The sequence below is a fragment of the Rattus rattus genome, chromosome 2 (assembly GCF_011064425.1).
Source record: "Rattus rattus isolate New Zealand chromosome 2, Rrattus_CSIRO_v1, whole genome shotgun sequence".
Lineage (NCBI taxonomy): Eukaryota > Metazoa > Chordata > Mammalia > Rodentia > Muridae > Rattus > Rattus rattus.
Window position 1 is genome coordinate 73,160,502 of NC_046155.1, and position 19,991 is coordinate 73,180,492.

Consider the following 19,991-nt stretch of genomic DNA (forward strand, 5'->3'; position numbering starts at 1 on the left):
AGGTACGCATCTGCTCTTCTCTTCAACTCTCCCAGCAGCCCTTGCCTTACTCTTAGCAATGACCTTCCCAGGATCTTCAGAGAAGGCAGAGCCGTCAGAGAACAAGCTCCTCCCCGTGCCCTGCCAGCGCAAACCTGCTCCTTTCCTACAGTTCAGCTCGTGACCACGCTTGGCTCCGTCTCTCTGCCTTTCCAAATGTCCACACCCCAGTATTCCCTCCATCCAAAATGACCAGTTCCTAACAACTCTAGAACATCCCTGCTGACAAACACCTTTCTACCCCACCCATTCCCCACCACCTTACTTGTACTGCTTCATGCCAAAGCGCCTTCTCACTTCTGACTGCTGCCATGACATTAAAGTAACTCTCATCAGTCACCTGCCTGAAGCCAAAGGCCAATTCTTGGTTGCACTCTGGCCTGGCCTCAGCAGTAGCAGGCAATGGTTGAGCACTGCCTCCCCTGGCTTCCCGAGAGCTCAAATCCTAGAATTTTCTTCTACTTCAGGGACTCTTCCTCTTCCCCCACATTCCTTCAAAGTGACCTTACCTGAGTCTTTGATGGCAAATATGTGCCACTGCCTCCAAAGTCATCTTTAGCTCTTTGAGCTTTCTTTTGACCTTCAGACCAGGATTGTCAGCTACTGACTCAAGAAAACAGAACCAACTCCCCATCACTCCCACACCCAAACACCGGCTTCCTCACTGTGGCCTGCCAGGAAAACATCAGCACAAACCCAGCAGCTCACGTCGAGTCCCACGGAGTCATCACAGTGACTTCGCCAGACCTCTTCCTCCATGGCAATCACCTCTCACAGCCCTGGCCTGTGACCAGTCAACACTGGCCTCTTAAGTCCCCCCTCCCTCCCTCCTGGTCCCAGTAATTGTCTACCTTCTACCCAGGACCCATGCAGGCTTCTGAAGTAGAAACATTTGGCTAGTTTATGTCAACTTGATACAAGCTAGAGTCATTTGTGAAGAGAGAACCTCAATGGAGAAAATGGTCCAGATAAGCTGGCCAGTGGCAAGCAGCCTGTGGTGCATTTCTTAACTGACGATTGATGTGGGACGGTCTGGCCTACTGTGGATGATGCCATCGTAGGTGAGTTGTCCTGGGGCATTTATCACAACAGAAAGCCCAAGTAAGACATAAACTAACTCATGTTACCTCCCTTGTTAAAAGCCTCAGTGTCTTTATGATGCTTAGAGCCCATGTCCTTGTAATAAGAATCCTTGCCTCATCCCATCTCTGACAACTCTGCTTTCTGTCCCTTCACCACAGCAGGGCTGTTCCTGACTGGAACCTCAGCAGCAGCTTTTCCCTCAATACCCACTTGTGCTCATCGACCGAGTCTTCGCCAATAAACAACACCCGATACCCCGTCACTTCCTGTATTCCTTTCCCATCAAACCTGCCAATACTGGCATTGGCTAATGTCCTGGGGTATAACTTTCCTGCCAATTCCACCCGATGGAAGGGAGGGAACAAACCCCTTGAAGGTAAGGATAGAATCCGGTTTACCATTCTCCCCAGCCAAAACCTGGTGTCTGCAGCCACTTAAAATTGTCTAATTGTTCATAACAGTAAACTAGCTAACTAAACTACAGTCATTCAAAGGACTGACTCTATGTCACTACTAAAAAGAATAAAAAGATCTGCAAGTGCTGATATGAACCCCTGGATATGACTGACTGCTGGTTATCCCAATTGCAAATAATGTTGGATGACATTATCTTCATTTTAAAATGTATAAATATTTGCACAGAAAAAATTCTTTAAGGAAATCAATCCCACTACAAATGTTTAGCTCTTTAAAATGAGAAGGGCAGGAAAGACAGCTCAGAGGGTAGGAGCAGAAAGAGCGCAGCATGTGTATGCTCTTGCCTCCCGAGTGCTGAAATTTTAGTGCACCGCCACTGCCCAGCTGGGACTTTTCCTTTTAAACACTAGTAAAATTGTCCTTGAGCTTCCATTTGAGTCCAATCCTAAGTTATTTTATTAATGAGTCTAAAAAATCCTAGAGAATCTGATTTCCCTCTATCATCTGACAATCACAAAGGGACCCCAAAATTCCAAGAACACAACACATACACATTTAATAAGGATTAACTCACCTGGTAAAATGCAACTCTGCTCAATGTTGGGGCTGCTCTGGACTAATGTTCATTGTCCGATAAATTTCTTTAAGTAACAAGAGGGCAGTATCTTCGGACTCCCTGTCAGAAAGAAAACAACACTTAAACAATTAATAAATGTTACACAAAAGAGGAAAGCCACATCTGCTGTTCTATTATCTCTGAGACGGGGAGAGCAGAGCACAGCAGTGCAGCATGAGCAGTCTGTGGGCTGTATGGACTCAACTCAGTTCCATAACAATCACATGGGAATGCTCCTTAGTGATGAGCATATACGGGAGAAGGCCTTGTAATGGCCTCACACTCCTGCCAGGACAGGCACAACCTACACACACAGTGTGATACACACAAGTATCAATGGTCTCTGGTCAAAAGCACGTGACACACTGCCACCTTGTGGATAACTTAAATCCTATGCAGCTTTTAGAAAGGTTGTTGGGGTCAGAAATGTAAACAGCTGACGATCCTTCCTTAGTGTCTCCACCCGGACTGTAAAGCAAACAGACACAGCCTGAGAGGGGAGGGAGTGCTTTTGAATACATGAGTTCATGGGTGGAATCTATTAACAGGCAATTAGTAAAAGACTTTCACCAGGTGACAACACTGTACTAGTCAGACCACTCAGAGAGAACCAGAGTGAAGAACACTTACCAATAGCACAAGTGACTCTGAAGAGCGAAGAGATACTCATTGAAGCTCTCGATCGGCTTCTCTTGAAGAACATAATCAATCCGGCGGCCTCCATTTAACATCCCAACCTTTCCTAAGTAGTCCTCATCCTTGGAAAATTCTGGACTTTCAACAATCTTTTCTGCTAGAATTTAAACCATTTCAATATCAAGGTCAATCACTTAATCATTATCCTCTGACTTTAGCTGACTCGGTGGGTTCAAGGACTACCGCTTGACACATGTAGCAACTGGGGAGCTACCGGGCTCACTCCCTATTCCTCCAGAGAACAGGGGAAGAGGGGCTGGTTCCCCAAGACAGAGGAAAGAGAACCAACAGCTGACAGAAGTTGTGAAGGGGTAAGAGAGCATTGCAGAAAAAAAAGAAACAGAATCAGAATCTGAATGTCACGAAGGAGGGTGACCTGACACTGCATGCGAAATTTAGGAACACAGTTCTGCAGGAGCAGGAGGACAGAACCTGGTAGAGTCTTTACAAAGCCTGAACACACACTCAGCTCTCAACTCTACTCCCACCCCAGCCTGAACAATCTAAATAAAATCTTCAAATTGCAGCAAAAAGCCAAGAAATAACAGATAAAACTTAATTAGCAGCTGCAGCTGACATTGCAGGATGTCAGGACACCGTCTCCTTTACAGAATGGGTCTATCCAGTCTGACAGGATCCGGAAAGAAAACCTGTCCAATGACGTACAAGCATTACGCTCTTCAGGCATCATCTGTCCTGGAAAACGCTCCCACTATCAAATTTACCTTCAACTACTTGCTTTTCCTCTTCCTCTTTGATCTGATTGGCCACCTTCTCCAATTCTTCTTGCAGCTGAGTAGAAGAGGTGTGAGCACGTGCGAATTCATTGAGTGTCTGCCAAGCACTTTTCAGAGAGCTGATAAAACCCTGCTTCAAATCGGATCCCATCCGAGAAAGGCTTTCTTTCAACTCTGAAGAAATTCAGATAACATCCCAGGTTACTTAGCCACTACAATTCTGTGCTCCAGAAATTAAAACACGCCCCCAGACAAGCAAGGCTCTGTTCTTCCTCTTCCTCCTCCTCCTCCCACTTAAATACCATAGGGAGCCTCTTGGAGCCAAGAACCCTCACTAGGATAAAATGTTGACATGGAGTTGAGTCTTTCGAGACAGGGTCTCACTATGTAGGGCTGACCTTAAACTAGGAATCTTCCTGCTTCAGCCTCCAAGTACTAAAATTGTAAGTATGCACTTGCATGCCTGGCTTTTTGCTTGTTTTCTGACACACGGTCTTGGAGCTTCAAGCTTAGGGTAATCCTTACATCTGAGCACTAAGATTACATGATGTGCCGCTTCTTTTTAACAATTTGATCTGTTCCAAACCTACAAAATTTTTAAAAAGAAGTTCAAACACCATAACCTAAACATGAGCCTATAAATTTTTATTGAAATTATTAAGGCAGGCCTGTAACAGCTGGGTGCTGGGGCATTCGTCTTTAAATCCCAGCACTCAGGAGGAAAGGTGCAGATGGATCTCTTGTATGTTCAAGGCCAGGCCTGGCCTACATAGTAAGTTCCAGGACAGCCAGGGCTCTGTAGAGAGAATTGGTTCCTTAAAGCTATCCTCTGGGTTGGGGATTTAGCTCAGCGGTAGAGCGCTTGCCTAGTAAGCCCAAGGCCCTGGGTTCGGTCCTCAGCTCCGAAAAAAAGAAAAAAAAAAAAAGCTGTCCTCTGCTCCCCACATGTGCACAGTGGCATGCATGTGCCATACACAAAGGTATCACACATGAATTCTTCAAACGTTCATCACTACAGATGGCAGGATACTGTTTTGCTGTGACTTTCAGTCACTCTGCGTCAGGAACTACCGTGAACCCTTGACCTCGGCCTGCTCTGCAGCAAGGGGACACAGCATTGGCTTCTCACCTAAGTGAAGTCTCTTTCTGCCTTTGTGATGTGGAATGAGAACAGCTTTTAAGTCCAAATCTGGAGCAATCATGGGCTCTAATCTGTATGCCACGGGATCGAGCTGAAGGAAGGAAGAGAAGTAGGAACCATAAGTTACTCAGAGGTGCAGGCCACAGTCAGGGAAGCAGACAGCTACTAGGCAAGCCAGAGTGACATTTCCACACCTTCCTCAGCTACTGCCAATTATAACATTTGTGATTTGTAGGGGAAATTACTTGCAAGCAAAACAACAAACATTGTTTTTCCTTTGAGTAGAAGCTTTGTGGTAGAAATACTTAAGTGTCCCCAGACTCTCAGGATGGGAGCTGAGCTTTGCGTATCATGACTGTTATTCATTTCTCAGTAAGAACCTAAGAATCTATCTGGATGAAGAGGACAGAACTTTCATCTTTTTAAAGCACAAAGTAAATTCAAGCCACTGACCGGATGGTAAATATTGAAGAAGCCTTTGCAGGTAGGGAGGCGATAGTTCTCATCAATCCTGTCCACGCCGCGGATAGTGAGAAACATGCCAATAGGAGAGCCCAAGGCAAAGAAAATCTCTGGTTCAAAGTCTAACGAGCTGTAAGCAACAGAAACCTAGGAAAAAAACACGACAGTAAAAAAATATTTCTACAGTCACATAAACAAAACCTTTAAATTTTTAAATGTTCTTGGATCTGCACTGGCTCCCAAGCATCCAAATACAGAGGCCTCTCAGAGATGGCTGCTGGGAGCTGAAAAGGCTGGAATTTCTCATTAGAACTTCAGAGTCTGCGGCACTCTGCTCTACTTCTAAGATAACAAACAGCACAGAAGCATGACAGGGACTGTGCTTCAAACTGCAGACCCTAAACTCGCCCTGCTGGGCCTGCTTCAACTCTTCCTCAAGTTTCATGACGTCTTGCCTCTGCCAGAGTTATAACATGGGGTCGGATCTTCACAGTACCAAGGCCACAGAAAGCACTTATCAGCACAAAGAGGGGTTCTGGTCTTCAGTATTCTATTAATCCTATTATCATTCTATCTTCTCCTTAAAGACTTGCAGGCAGGAGAATAAGCACAGGGTCATGTTTGGATGCACAGTGATTTAGAAACCAGCCAGGATACACAAAACTCTGCCTCAAAAAAAAAATCCATTTAAGGCAAATTTTCTGTCAGAAAAGGGATTTGTATGAAGGAGCATTATTTGAGATAGTTTGCATGAAGTCTCTCAAGGGAAAGCACAGACATCTGTGTGGCAGGCAGCACAGTTTATGAAGTTCTTCCTCTTTATTTCAGGGACAGGAAAATGTCTTTTTGGCATGTTGGTGTGAAGTGGAAACTTAAGGGTTCTTTGGAAAGTCAGTTGGATAGTGTTTTGCTAGGGCAAACACGTGAAGGAATGTTTCATTAAAGTGGACACTGGTGTGAAAGGCTAAGGCAGACTTGTGAAGAGACGTTTCACTGAAGCAGACACAGGAGAGAGGATGCTCTGCTAAAGCAAGCATGGGAGAGGACACGTGAGGAAGGAGTCTTTACTAACCACATGTATTGGTCCGCCTTACATTGTGTAACTGAGCTGCTTTTGTCGGGACTCCATAGAGAGAAACAACCAAAAAACTTCTGGTGGTGAGCTGCAGTCTGCTGCTGTTTCCAAGGACTCGGGCTGATCGGATGCACATGGAGGACATGTGACGTTTGGAGGGTATAAATAGGACTCCACAGAGTGACAGACACAGAGCTTGGCTTGCAACACTTGTGAATCTGTCTTCTCTGATCTTCACTTCCCTGAGAAAGGCACGGCTAAGAAATTCTCCTGGTGTTCCTACTGGTCCCCTCTAGGCCGTGTCGCCACTGTTGCTAACCCGACGCTACTGAACTGCACTGCTGGTGTATCCATGAGGTGTCTGCGAGTGGACTGAGCTGCACTGCCTGCTGACCTGTGAACTGATCTGTTGATTTCCAGACAACACAGATGGGAACTGCTCCAAAGAACCTTTCTAAACAGGTCCACTTCCCTGTATCCTTTCTTTTCCACTACCTCTGGAGGGTGGTGGGCTCCAGGCGAGGTTAATGTTTAAGGACCACCATTAAGCAAACTGAGGAACAGAACTCAAGTGAGCAGCACCGAGACAGAGTGACTGGGATGAAGACAGCTCCGAGTTCTCCTGTATGACCAGGAGCTTGGGTTCACCTGTGGGCAGGTCCAGGAGCCAAAGTAGCACTTTGAGGGACCCCAACCCTGAGGAGACTTTGGAGGCCTTGGCTGAGGCACTCAAACTGACAAAGGACACCTTAGGGACTGGGTCTTCAGCAAGCGGCTGTCTAAGGACCAAAAGGACTGGAAAATGTGCTGTTGCCACTGTACATCAAGAGGGACACCAGGCAGAGCCCCAACGAGTGCTCTCGAAATGACCCTAGACTTCCCACAGCTTCGGGAGCCTTGAAGAGTCTCACACTCTCCTCTGGGTAACAAAGCAGAGACGGCATGTCACAGGATTTCTGATTTTTCAACTTCTTTGTTGGGGCAGGGAGCTGTTGGGATTTATGTCTATAGAAGGAACATTAATAATAAAGCTTGCATTCATAGAGAGAAAAAGAACCGTCATTAAAAATAGGATTTGAAAAACTTAAAGTTACACTGGTGTTTTGGGAACAATATGTTTTGAAAACAAAGAATAATGAATAGCATGGTCCAAAAACAGAGTTCCTCTAACTGAACAGATGGGCAAGACCCATGGCGTCCTCTTCACAGGTAAAACCATGGGACATCTGAGAAGTGACATCACTCACCCGGAGTGCAGTCAGTGACACTATGTAGACGTAGGTGTCTAATTTCAAATCCAACACTCCTACATACACTACTCGGCTGCCCTTCTAAGAGTCTACACTCCATAGCATTTTATCTCTGCCTACACTTGCATTTATCTTTGAAAAGTCAATGGTTTTAACTGGGTACTGGTGGTACATACCTGTTACAGGATATTGGATCGCACTGTGAACCCTGAGATTGTATTTTTTACTGGAAAAACCTGCTTCTAGTTAGAGTGCAGCTCAGCCTTAGTACACACATTTAATCCTAAACAATGTAGGTAAAGTTAGTTTGTAGAAGAAAGCAAGCACCTTACCCTGACAAATAAGAAAAAGATTAGACAGAATAGACTATGCCCAACTCACAAGAGAACAGAGAGGAAAGAGAGGAGACGAGAGAGAGCAGTGAGAGAGGGGGATCAGATTTACTGGGACACTTGTACAGAGACAGACTGCAGAGAGAGAACACGCTAGACACAGGTGAAGACAGAACGAGCCAGAGAATGATAATGAGCGAAGGATTAGAACAGATTGCCATAGTTAGTATGAAGCCAAGCAGAGCAGTTCAGTGAGAAGCCAAGAGAAGCCAGTTTGAAGAAGCATGGAGAGGAATTTTGAGTCAGAAGAGCTAAGTTGAACCAGTCAGGGTTCAGAAAGTTAGAAAGAATGAGATTACTCAGCAGTAAACCTCAGAGGCTGAAAACATTCTAGGCCTAGACGAGATTGTACGGAGGCTAGGAGCTTCCAGGACTAGGCCTAGGTTAGCAGACAGAGACAGTGACCCTTAGAGACAACAATACATCAGGAGAGTAAAGATTCTGTACACACACTTTTAACTTCAGCACTCAGGAGGCAGAAGCACTCAGATCTCTGAGTCTGAGACCAGCCTGGTCTACAGAGCAAGTTCTAGGACAGCCAAGACTACACAGAGAAGCCATGCCTCCAAAAAAAAAAAAAAAAGTTTTACTACATCATGAGAAAAAACAAACTTAAAACAAAAATCACAATGTGTAAAACAAACATTTACAACTTACATAGCAAGGGCCAAACATCCTTAATATTTAAAGATGTCTTATCTTTTATTTCTTTTTTCTTCCTTTTTTCTCTTTTAAGTTATATTCTCACTGTGTACCTCAAGCTGACCTTAAATTACTATGTAGGCCAGGATGGGCTGGAATGGGCAACGCCCTGCCTTAGCCTTCCAAGTGCAGAAAATATAGGCACATAAAGCCATGTCAAGCTGGAGGGTTTTTTGTTTGTTTGTTTTTGTTTTTGTAAAGAACTGAGTAATTCTATAGAAATCAGATAAAATCAGTCTTACTGTAGAGAGATCATCTTTGTGTTGTAAGGATGCCTCACCTGTCGATTAAAGAGCCAATGGCTTATGGCTTAGGCAGGGAATAGAGGCTGGACATCTGGGAAGCAGAAAGGATTCTGGGAGGGAAGGAGGCAGGGAAAGGAGCCCAAAAAGATGTGAGAGTAAAGCCTAACTATATGGTCAAGGTCTTTGTAAATATAATTTGAGTCTCATTTCTGAGAGCATGGGGCTGGGAAGCAGAACTGGTGCCCAACTTCAATACCTTATGGTGAAAAAAATGCCTTAAGAAATATAAGTGAGGAGGTGTGGGACGGCTTAGTGGGAAACAGCAGTTTCAAGTATAAGAACCTGAGTCTAATCCCTAAACCTACAGCAAGATGCCAGATGCGGTGGTGCATGTGTGAAACCCCAGTGCTGGGAGGTGGAAACAGGAGCCTCCCGGGAGCCTGCTGGCCAGTCTAGTCAAACTGGTGACTTACAGAGCATGAAGAGACCCTGCCTCAAATGAAGCAGTCATTGTTCTTGAGTATCACACCCAGGGTTTTCCTCCAGCCTCCAAACACAACACTTTAAAAAGAGAGAGAAAACAGCAAACATCTCAAGTGCTCAAAGTGACACCGTTTTACCATTTTCCTTGAAAGAGCATCAGAAACATAAATGAAATACAAAAAAGGAAAAGAAATTCGATTTGTATGTTTAAAAGTTGCTTCTTTAGAACAAAGTTGTAAAAGTGATCACACAGGCTGGAGAGATGGCTCAGCAGATAAACTCATTTGATGCAGGCCCGGTATGGCAGCACACGCCTTTATTGCCAGCACTCAAGGCACTTCAAGGCCAGCCTGGTCTACAAAGCAGGTCCAGGACAGCCAGGGCTATGATGCAGAGAAACCCTATCTCAAAAAAAAAAGAAGAAGAAAAACCAAAAAACATATTCTTGCAAAGAATCTGAGTGTGTTTCCCAGAACCACACAGTGGCTCACAACCATCTGTAATTCCTGTAGGACCCAAAGCCCTTTTCTAACCCTCAAGGATACATATATACATGCAAGAAAAAGTGGCACACATATATACATGCAAGAAAAATACTCATACACATAAAATGAGTAAATCTAAACAGAAAAAGTTGGTGAGTCACACAGACATACATGCAGGCAAAACACCAATGCACATAAAACAATTTTTAAAAAAAAGCCTCCATAAAATGTTCTTTACTAGACCTAAGGAAGTGGATTCCTTTTCTCCTGTGGACCTACCACTCCATGAAGATGAGTCTCACTTAATGGAGTTGGAGAGGTGTGTTGTAAGCATCCAAGGGGCTCAGAGCCCTATGGCACCACCCCACAGGGAGGTTAGGAAGTTTCCTTCTTTGTTAGCACTGGTCTGGTTTGCTCATGATTGAAAAAGAAAAGACTATCATTAGATACCTCTGGCTGGCCTGGAACTCACTGGGTAAACCAGGCTGGCCTTGAACTCAGAGAATCTTCTGAAGGAATGCTCCACCATACCTGGCAGCATTTTAATACAATGCGAGGTTAGCGAGATAGCTCAGCAAGAGTAAAGGTATTTGCTGCTAAACCTAAGGGCCTAGTAAGTTTGAACCCCTGCCACAGATATTAAGGAAGAACTAAGTCTTACAGGCTGTCCACTGACCTCCATATTGAGGGTCATGGTACGCATGCACAAACACAAAGTAAAAAATATGCAATAATAAACTTAAAAATATAGTCTGTGAATTTATGTGTGTACATTTTTCTGTGTAAGTTTAGGCAGATGCTTGCCATGTAGTACATGTAAGCTACAGGACAGCCTTGGATGTTAATCTGCTCCTTCCTCTTTGTTCGCATCTGCATATGCCAGGCTAGCTCACCTATACCTTTCTAGGGATTCTCCTGTCTCCACCTCCTTATTCCCCTTAGGAACACTGGGATTCCAGAAGTGCCCTACCATACCCGACTTTACACAGGTTCTGGAAATCTGAACCCAAGTCTTCATGCTTCCATGACAAGCACTTTTCCCACCGAGCCATATCCCAACATAGAATCTTAGGAAGGACCTGGGCTTAAAAGGGTGCAGAGGCCAGATCAAACATCAAGCTGCAAGTCGCACTTTCTGGACGCTCTTAGACTAACAGGTTCCTATATGGACAACAGTAAGTGTACTGAAAGTGACATCATCCCGGAGTAGTTCCACACTCTGTGGAACTGAATACACTGGATACTCTTATTAAATACAGCACTGTCAACGGCTTGCTCGTTTTTTATAGGAACTCCCCACACATAAACTACAAGAAGTAGTAGGACACATCAATTAAGAGAGTGTGCCAATTCCTCAAGAAATGTTCTGAACTCCAGTCCTTTGTGTTGTTACCAATTATGAGACTTAATGCTACAAAACTGTGAACAGTGGAAAGACTAAAGGACAGTTACAGAGCTTAGATGACATGCTCTGAATATATGGCATCTCTTGAGCATTACCAAAGAGCATAAAATGTTAACTAAGAGAAAATCGGTTTTCTGTGTACAGCTCCAAATGCATGCTCCATAGCTATTTCCAAACATACAAAATGATAAATGTGCATTTCCGACCTGAAATGCTAGCCGCATTAGCACACACTTACCTGTCCTGTGCCAACTTCAAAAGATTCATAATCGACACGTACAGACGACACATAAGCCCCAACTGAGAGCTTCCTCTTGGACTCGTTTGATTCTGAAGATGGAGAGGCCATTTCCTTAGTTTTTGGAGCACTCTCACCTTGTCCTTTTGTCAAAGCAGCCAGCGCTGCCTTCTTTTCTGATGCTGCTTTTTTCTGCTCCTATAAAACACCACAACAGTATGAGACGATCTTGAGGAAAGTCCAGTTCTTGGATACCACAAGATATACTGCCATGCAATTAAGGAATTTTTAGTGATTTAGGCATAGCAATAATACTGGGATTATTGGGGAAAGGTACTTTTAGGAAATATTTATTTTTTGAGCCTGGCATAGTAGGCTAACACCTTTCATCTCTGAGTTTGAGCCAGCCTGCTCTACAGAGTGAGTTCTAGGACAGTCAGGCCACTTTTACTTATGTGTTATCTGTCTATACACTGCTGTATGAGTGGATGCCAAGGGTATGTTGGTTGCCATGAAGGCCGGAGAAGGGCACTATTTCCCTTGGAGCTGGAGTGAGGGCAAGTGCAGCCAGCATGCAGGTGCCAGGAACCTGGCCTAGCTCCTTCTACAAGAGCAGCAAGTTCCCTTAGCTGCTGAGCAATCTCTCCAGACTCCCAGAAAAAGCACACTTTTCAGAGACACGTGCTATCATCAGGAAAGACATGCTGTCATAGATATAATAAACTATACAATTCTTATAAAAATAAAGATTACAAAAGACAAGATGCAGTAAAACAGCTAAAATTCAATCTAACATAAATCTCAAAATTATTAAGTATAGGAGGGCAAACACAAAAGTAATACACTCTACTGATTCTACTTACATGATTTAGGCAGAAACATTTTTGTAATAAAAGAAATCACCAGGCACGCAGTGAGAGGGAAGAGTTACTAGGAAGCACAGTGGTGTCGAGAGACACATTTTGTTTGTTTCTTAGCTGGACCCAGAACACTTTAAGAGCTATGCATTTCCACACAGCAAACAGCAAAAACTATGGGACAACTATATAAAAGACGCCAACGCTGATAAGACAAAGCCCATTTCCAATGGTTGGTAAGTACGCCTTGACTGCACCTCTATCTACATCATCAGAGCTCCCTAAGCTGGGAAGGGTTAGGTTAGTTTCTGCTTAACAGCAGCTAAACTAAACAGCTGACCAACTGTTCTTTTCTATTGATTAATTCCAAATTACTAACAAAAGAGGAAAGCAGTCCAACCGGTTAATATGAAGGACAATAACGTCAAAGACAGCTCAGTCAGCAGCATGGGTAACTCACTCCACCCCTGGTATTTTGGACAGCTTTGTTATCTCAACCCTTGTCTGTGAGGTGGCATAATCTGAAACCTAAAATCAAAAATTCTAAGGATTCTGCTATTTACTTTCTCGTTCAGCATTACCTTTTACTATATTGAGAGTTTAACACTCTAAATGGTAAGAGATCAACCTAAAGAAACGTGCACTGGGGCTAGAGAGATGGCTCAGCAGTTACGAGCACTGGCTGCTTCCAGAGAACTCAGATTCAATTCTCAGCACCCACATAGCAGCTCAAAACTCTCCATTTCCAGGTAATCCCACACTCTCACAGTGATATACATTTAAGCAAAAAACACCAATGTATATCAAATTTAAAAAGAAAAAAAGAAATCATGCACTGGTAATATTCCCAATCCTACAAACCACTGCTTTTCAAATGAAAATGACAAAAGATGGTTTACAGAGGAGAAAGAACCCAGATCATGCATATCTGATATCCTTGCTAAAAAAAAAAAAAAAAAAGGCTACATTTAATCCCATCTTTTCAGTGACACAAAAGTCACTAAGACACAGTATTATCTTCATCTGTCAACCATTCACCTGTGAATGATACAGAGCAATCAAAGCAAAGCGCCTGGCAAAGTCTCGTGGCTCATCTGAAAGCAGTTACATTTGAATTTAAAAAATGAGATTGTACTATCGATCCTTAATCACTTCCAAACATACTTAAAATTCCACAGCTTAGATTTCCAAGCCACTGCAATCTATAAAACAGGTTCCTTCTGAAAAGTTTTTCAAAGAACTTTTCTTTTTGTTTCACGTACACTTTCACTATCTTAAAACACACCAGAAGAGGGCATCAGATCCCATTTCAGATGGTTGTGAGCCACCATGTGGTTGCTGGGAATTGAACTCAGGACCTCTGGAAGAACAGTCAGTGCTCTTAACCACTGAGCCATCTCTCAGCTCATGAAATATATTTTAAACATTTAGTTTTTTAAAAGCTATGGGAATGTAGCTGAGGTGGCAGACTACTTGTCTAGCATACACAAGGCCCTGCATCTGATCCCAGTACTGCATTACACCGGGCGTGGTGGGACGTGACGGTAACCCCAGCACAGGGGACTGCAGGAGGGTCAGAAGTCAAGGTCACCCTCATCCTCAGCTACACAGTGAGTCTCAGGCCAGCCTAGAACACATGAGACTGTCTCATGTCTCACTATATTTTATAAAAATGTAAACTTATCGACAAGATAGAAGAATATGTGCTAACCTGTAACCTGGCAGGGTAACACACAAGTCATGCACACTATTCATACTCATTCACCTATGGCTGAAAGAGTACAGCTCCCTTTTAACCACGTCATCATCTGTGTGTGTGTACATGTGTGGGAAGGAGATGGGCATGGGCATGCCACAGTTTGCACACGGAGGTCAGAGGACTTGCCAGATCAAACTCAGGAAGTAAAGCCTAGTGACAGCCGCCTTTACTTCTTAGCAATCTGCCAGCATGTGGGCCCCATGGTAGTGATGAAAAAACCCGACAAAATCAAGGATCAGAGAAATCAAGTCAGTGCTCATAAATGTGCTGTTGCTAAGTAGCTTCCCCGGGAGCCAGGGCCTCTCTCATTCATTGTCAAGAACCTCACAAGGTTTTGCACCTGGAAATCCTCAAATATCAGTTTTAAAGGCAAAGCTGGAGCTGGGGAGATGGATTAGCAGTTAAGAACACCTGTTCTTGCAGAGGACTCTGGTTCAATTCCCAGGAATCGCATGGTAGTTCACAACCACCTGTAACTCCAGTTCCAAGGGATCCGACACCCTCTTCCGACTTCTATGAACGCCAGGCACGCATATACTGCACATACATACATATAGGAAGACAAACTTCCATACGCATAAGATAAATCTTTTAAAGAATATTTACATAAACTAGTGAAAATGAAAAGTCCTTTGTCCTGGGAACTCCCTGTCCCAGGAACACCAAGAGGTTCATCTAGTGCAATGTGACTACAGTCCAGCCCCAACTGACTCTGGAGCCGGGGCTTCTATTATTATAATCCCGGGGGGAAGTAAAATAGTCTGCCCAACCAAAGGGGTACTGCAAGCTTCTAAAACAAAAAATGAGAGCCAGGCACAGTGACTCACACTGTGAATTCTAGGAAGCTGAAGAGGCTGAAGCAAAAGAACCATGCTACATAGTGAGTTCTAGGCTAGCATGGGCTATAGCATAAAACCCTGCCTTAAAACACACACACACACACACACACACACACACACCCCACAAAGGTCAGGTTACAAAATGTGTTACTTCCTCTGGGGCAGAGACGAGTCTTACCAGTTTGGCTGCTTTAAGTTTTACAAAATTGGCTATCTTCTTTCTGGGCCCAAGGGGAATCCCCATCTCCTTCAGGTCATCAACTGTACACATAAGCTTTAAAGGGAAGCAAAGAACATGTTAATTAACCAATCTACAGACAGATGAGCTCAAATGGTACATAAAAAATATTAAAAAGAATCAACTTCAAGAAGCTTGGGCTTTTGTTTTAAGCAATAAATTATTTTAAACTTTACCATGTTTGCAGAGCATTTGCATAGCGCATGTGAGGCCCTGACTTCAATATCTAGCTCTACAAAAAAATTGTTTCAATTAGCCTCTTCATTAAAAATTCTATTATTGGGAGCTGGAGCGATGGCTCAGCGGTTAAGAGCACCGACTGCTCTTCCAGAGGTCCTGAGTTCAATTCCCAGCAACCACATGGTGGCTCACAGCCATCTGTAATGAGTGAGATCCGATGCCCTCTTCTGGTGTGTCTGAAGACAGCTATAGTGTACTCACATACATAAAATAAATAAATCCTAAAAAGATTTTTAAAAAAATTCTATTATTTTTAATAGAAAATATGTTTATGTCATGTAAAATTTTAAAAACATACAACGAATCTTTCCCCTCAAATCTTTCCTGTCCATTCTAGTCCCGACTATCCAATTCTTTCAGGGACAACTGCTAGCAATCTGCCCTCTCTGAAGAAATCCCTCAGGTACACATGACATCGATGTCCTCTTCTCTGTCTCTGTCTCTCTGTGTGTTGGGGGGTGGGGGCCCTCAAGCTTTTTCGCTTTTCACTGGAGTGCCTTAACAGATCAAAATCCATGATGACATATGTCATCCACCTGCTGCGGTCCTACTGCAGGGCTGGACAAACGAATCCACCAGCACCCTGTCTGTGTGCACTGTGGCTGCTAAGGTCCCACAGTGTTAAACCTGTGTGCAGTGGACGTCCTGTAGTCTTCACAGGCATTTAGACTTGCTCCACCGAGGCATGAGGCTGCCTGTTAGATTCTTTCCTATGAGCCATGCTCTTGGTTACCCGTGTGCCTGCTGCTTATCCTTAGTTTGGTATAGGCAGGCCCTGACTATAAAAGCCCTGTCTGTCTGGGTCCATGTGCTTTACCTAATCTGTCTCTGGCCATTAGATATTGTCATACCGTGCGCTACAGTGAAAGTCTTGTCCACATACAGTACTGGGTTTTGTCTCATGCCTGAAAAAAGCTTCACACATTTTCCCCCTCAATTTTAAAATAACTATTTTTTATGTATATGTATGTTATCCTGGGTGTGTGTGTCTGTGTGTGTGTGTGTATGTACATGCGCGTGCATGTGAAAGAGGGTACTTGATCCTGGAAATGGAGGTAATAGTTGTGAGTCACAATGTGGATGCTAGAAACCTAAGCCTAGTCCTCTATAAGAGCATCAAGTATTCTTTTTTTTTTTTTTTTTTTCTTTTTTTTTCGGAGCTGGGGACCGAACCAGGGCCTTGGCTTGCTAGGCAAGTGCTCTACCACTGAGCTAAATCCCCCCAACCAGCATCAAGTATTCTTAACCACTGAGCCATCTCTCTCTCCCCAGCCCCCTTTTTTTCTATTTTTTTTTTAAACATTTAAGTTTTGGCTTATATGGAATAAATTCTGATATAAAAGTGCTTAAAACTTTCTTCAATTTTCAAGCTTACACAAAAGAAAAATAATTTTAAACAAAATAAATCAGGCTATTATCAGTACCAGAGATTCCATATCAATCTTTTCCTTTTCAAAAGTGCTAATGTAATCAAACAGGCTGAGTGCTTCCAGGGTTCCATGCAAAGTTAGGGGTTCTTCATCTTCAACATCAAGGTCACATGACTCGTCTGACATCATCTTTGACTCTTCAGAGACCTTAATACAAAGGAAGAAAACAATGCAAAGCTCAGGCAAAACTCGCATAACAAGTCTCCTGATCTGCATGAAATCTGAAATAATTTGCTGTACAAATGAACTATAGTTTTAGCACTCTGCCGTCTTTCACCTGAGTTATAAAATATATACATTTAGTAAATCATTCACGCTCCCATTTCCTGTAATAACTTACTTTTAGAAATCCTAAGCCTTCACATTTACTCTATAATCCATAAGGAAAAGAGAGAGAACCTCCTATTTTTAGAGATGGCATCTTCTGTGTTGCTCGGGCTGGCTTTGAACTCATCACCCTCCCACCTCAGCCAGGATTGCAGGTGAGCTCTTCTACTGTACCTCTTACACTATCTTAACAACTGGAGACAGTTACAGGGAACAGTACAGGTGTTGGAGAAGAGCTCAGCTCCAGCTTTACCTCTCAATGTCAACAGGGTAACTACAAACTTACCTGCTTTTCCTGAAAATTCAAATGTTTCGTAACTCCATTAGAAACAGCCACAGATCCTGGAGACTTAGAGACACTCATATCTTTCTGATTAGACAATATGTCAAACAGTATCAAAGAGCCTAAGAAAAAGATATTGTATTTTATAACAAAGTTAACCCAAGTATTTTTCAACACTAAATAAACTCTCCTGCTTTTTTTTAAGTCGCTGACAGAAGTCATACAAAGATGAGCTTCTGATTAAAACCTGATAATCAGAGCCAGCCAATAGCACGGCCAATGCAGAATCAGCGACCTCAATTGGATCTCCAGTTAGAGTTATGAGAAACAGGAGCCCTCCACTGAGAAACACCTATCACTGGTAAAGACCTATGCGGAAAGGCCCATCTTAGCAGGCAATCCTGAGAGTGCTAAGCAAGCCAGGAAGAACAAACCAGGAAAGAGCATTCCTCCACGGCCTCTGCTTCCAGCTACCCTGTACTCAGGAAGTCCTGCACTGAACTCCCTTCGGGATGGACTGCAACTGTAAACTAAAATAAGCCCTCTCCTACACACACTGCTCTCGATCACAGTGTTGATCAACGCAATAGGATCCAAACTAAGATACAGTGTAAAGCTGGAAGGAAACTGACCCTACCAGTGGCTCTACAGGGTGCTCGAGCACACACGCCCATGCGTGTGCATGTGTGAGTCTTGTGTACACTCTAAGTCTTGCAGCCAGGAAAACAAACTGAACAAATAAAAGCATCTGAACAAAGCAAACAAGCAAATCCACACTGCATGGGGCGCTACCTACACACTTCCTTAAAGAGCACAATATTCCTATTTCATCTAATGACAAAGACCACACACAGCCTACCAGCCAGACGACAGCTCAGGGTGAGTGCACACTGTTCTTCCAGAGGACCTAAGCTCGGTCCCTAGCACCCACATCTAACCCTTTACAAGCACCCAGAACTCCAGCTCCAGAGATAAGAGATAAGATCTCTTCTTCTGACACACACACACACACACACACACACACACACACACACACACACACACACACACACACGGCATGCATTCAACAGACTCTAACCTATACACACACAAATAAAACAGCAACCACAAAGCCCACAGCCTGCCTTCCTCTGCTACTGCATTTGAGAGCAAAGGCAATCTCAACTGCAAATATTGTCCTCTGTTCACAAACCAGAGCTTTCCAAGTCTTTAAAGGAGACAGACAAAGTACTACATCTGAACCAACCAACAGCACATCTGCGACTGTGCGAAGCTTTACCTAAGCTGTGACCAGCGACCGAGACCTTCCCTTTGAAGTTTGGGTTCCGACTCATAAAAAGCGAGTGTAGCCGGTTTATCTCCACTCCCACTTTCTCCACAATTGACTGACAATAGGTAGGGCTGTTGTAAAACAACACATCCAGCAGAGTTTCATTGGTAAAGTGCCGGAACCGACCAATACTTGGCAAAGTAATTTTCTTGATATTCCTGTTTTAAAAGAAAAAGAAGAAGTTACTGTCAGTGTGTACCTTGAACTTCTGAAATTTTAACTTTAAATTTTTATTTATTAAAAAAGGGTACTTTTTTGGGGATTTAGCTTAAAAGTGGTAGAGCGCTTGCCTAGGAAGCGCAAGGCCCTGGGTTCGATCCCCAGCTCAAAAAAAAGAACCAAAAAAAAAAAAAAAAAAAAAAAAAGGGTATTTTTTTAATAAAATATTCTTTTTAATAAAGAGTATTTATTAAAAAGAGTATTTATTAAATAAGAGTACAAAGTATAGATTATACATTAATTAGCACAATCAACCTTAGATATCACAGGCTAGCTATGAGCTGATTCTGTTGGCAGAATAATTCATAAATAGTTAAGATAAAGTAAAAAAGTTATCTGTGCCACAACTGCACTCTGAATTTCAGAATTCTACAATGGGCTACTATGTAAAACATGGCCTAAGTGAAGACTTTACTCCCATGTTTAAATAGACAAGTCCACTATCCCATTTTTCTGACTAACTGAAAATCTGGATGCCTGACAAAACTGTGGCAGGCAGAGATAAGAGGCTGTCACACTTACAATATGAAAGAAGTTACCAGAAATAAAAATTCTCTAAGGGCAGCTTGTGAGCGTTCACAGAGGGAAGCGAGCACCTCATAGCACAGCACAATGTGGCCAGAACACTGTCTGCAGGATTAGCTTCAGAAAGCACGGGCCCCATCACATCACAATGTCAGTAGCTACAAACATGCTATTAGCCATGTGTGGCAGCATAAATACTGTCTGGACCTGTGGCTTTGAAATGGGCGCATCCAAAGCTGAAGGGGGAATTTCTGCCACAGTGCCTGGTAAATGCTGTTAACATTCAGTGGCATCAGTAAACGACCTACAGTTTAATAATTTTATGTATTCCCCACCAAGAAACTAAAAATATAAGTCCCAAAGAGGGGTGATTTCCACCGCATGAGGAAATTCGACACAATCTGAGCATGCTTGCTATCACATGGAGAAGATCTGTTTGACTGTCAACTAGACAAGGGTGCTGCTGGGCATTCTAGAG

The 19,991-nt window shown here is 43.3% G+C and overlaps 1 protein-coding gene across 1 annotated transcript in view; it reads right to left on the reverse strand.

Annotated features, from left to right (window-relative positions):
• Positions 1-2,097: 2,097 nt before the first annotated feature.
• Sec23ip (SEC23 interacting protein) overlaps positions 2,098-19,991 on the reverse strand; it is a 36,779-nt gene continuing 18,885 nt past the window's right edge. The window contains exons 9-18 of the mRNA XM_032892482.1: positions 18,719-18,927; positions 17,443-17,561; positions 16,824-16,976; positions 15,100-15,195; positions 11,467-11,664; positions 5,183-5,338; positions 4,718-4,820; positions 3,577-3,762; positions 2,786-2,948; positions 2,098-2,215 (exon numbers count right to left, since the gene is read on the reverse strand). Of these exons, the coding sequence (XP_032748373.1) occupies positions 2,134-2,215; positions 2,786-2,948; positions 3,577-3,762; positions 4,718-4,820; positions 5,183-5,338; positions 11,467-11,664; positions 15,100-15,195; positions 16,824-16,976; positions 17,443-17,561; positions 18,719-18,927 (1,465 nt within the window). The 3' untranslated portion in view covers positions 2,098-2,133. The remainder of the gene's footprint in view (positions 2,216-2,785; positions 2,949-3,576; positions 3,763-4,717; positions 4,821-5,182; positions 5,339-11,466; positions 11,665-15,099; positions 15,196-16,823; positions 16,977-17,442; positions 17,562-18,718; positions 18,928-19,991) is intronic.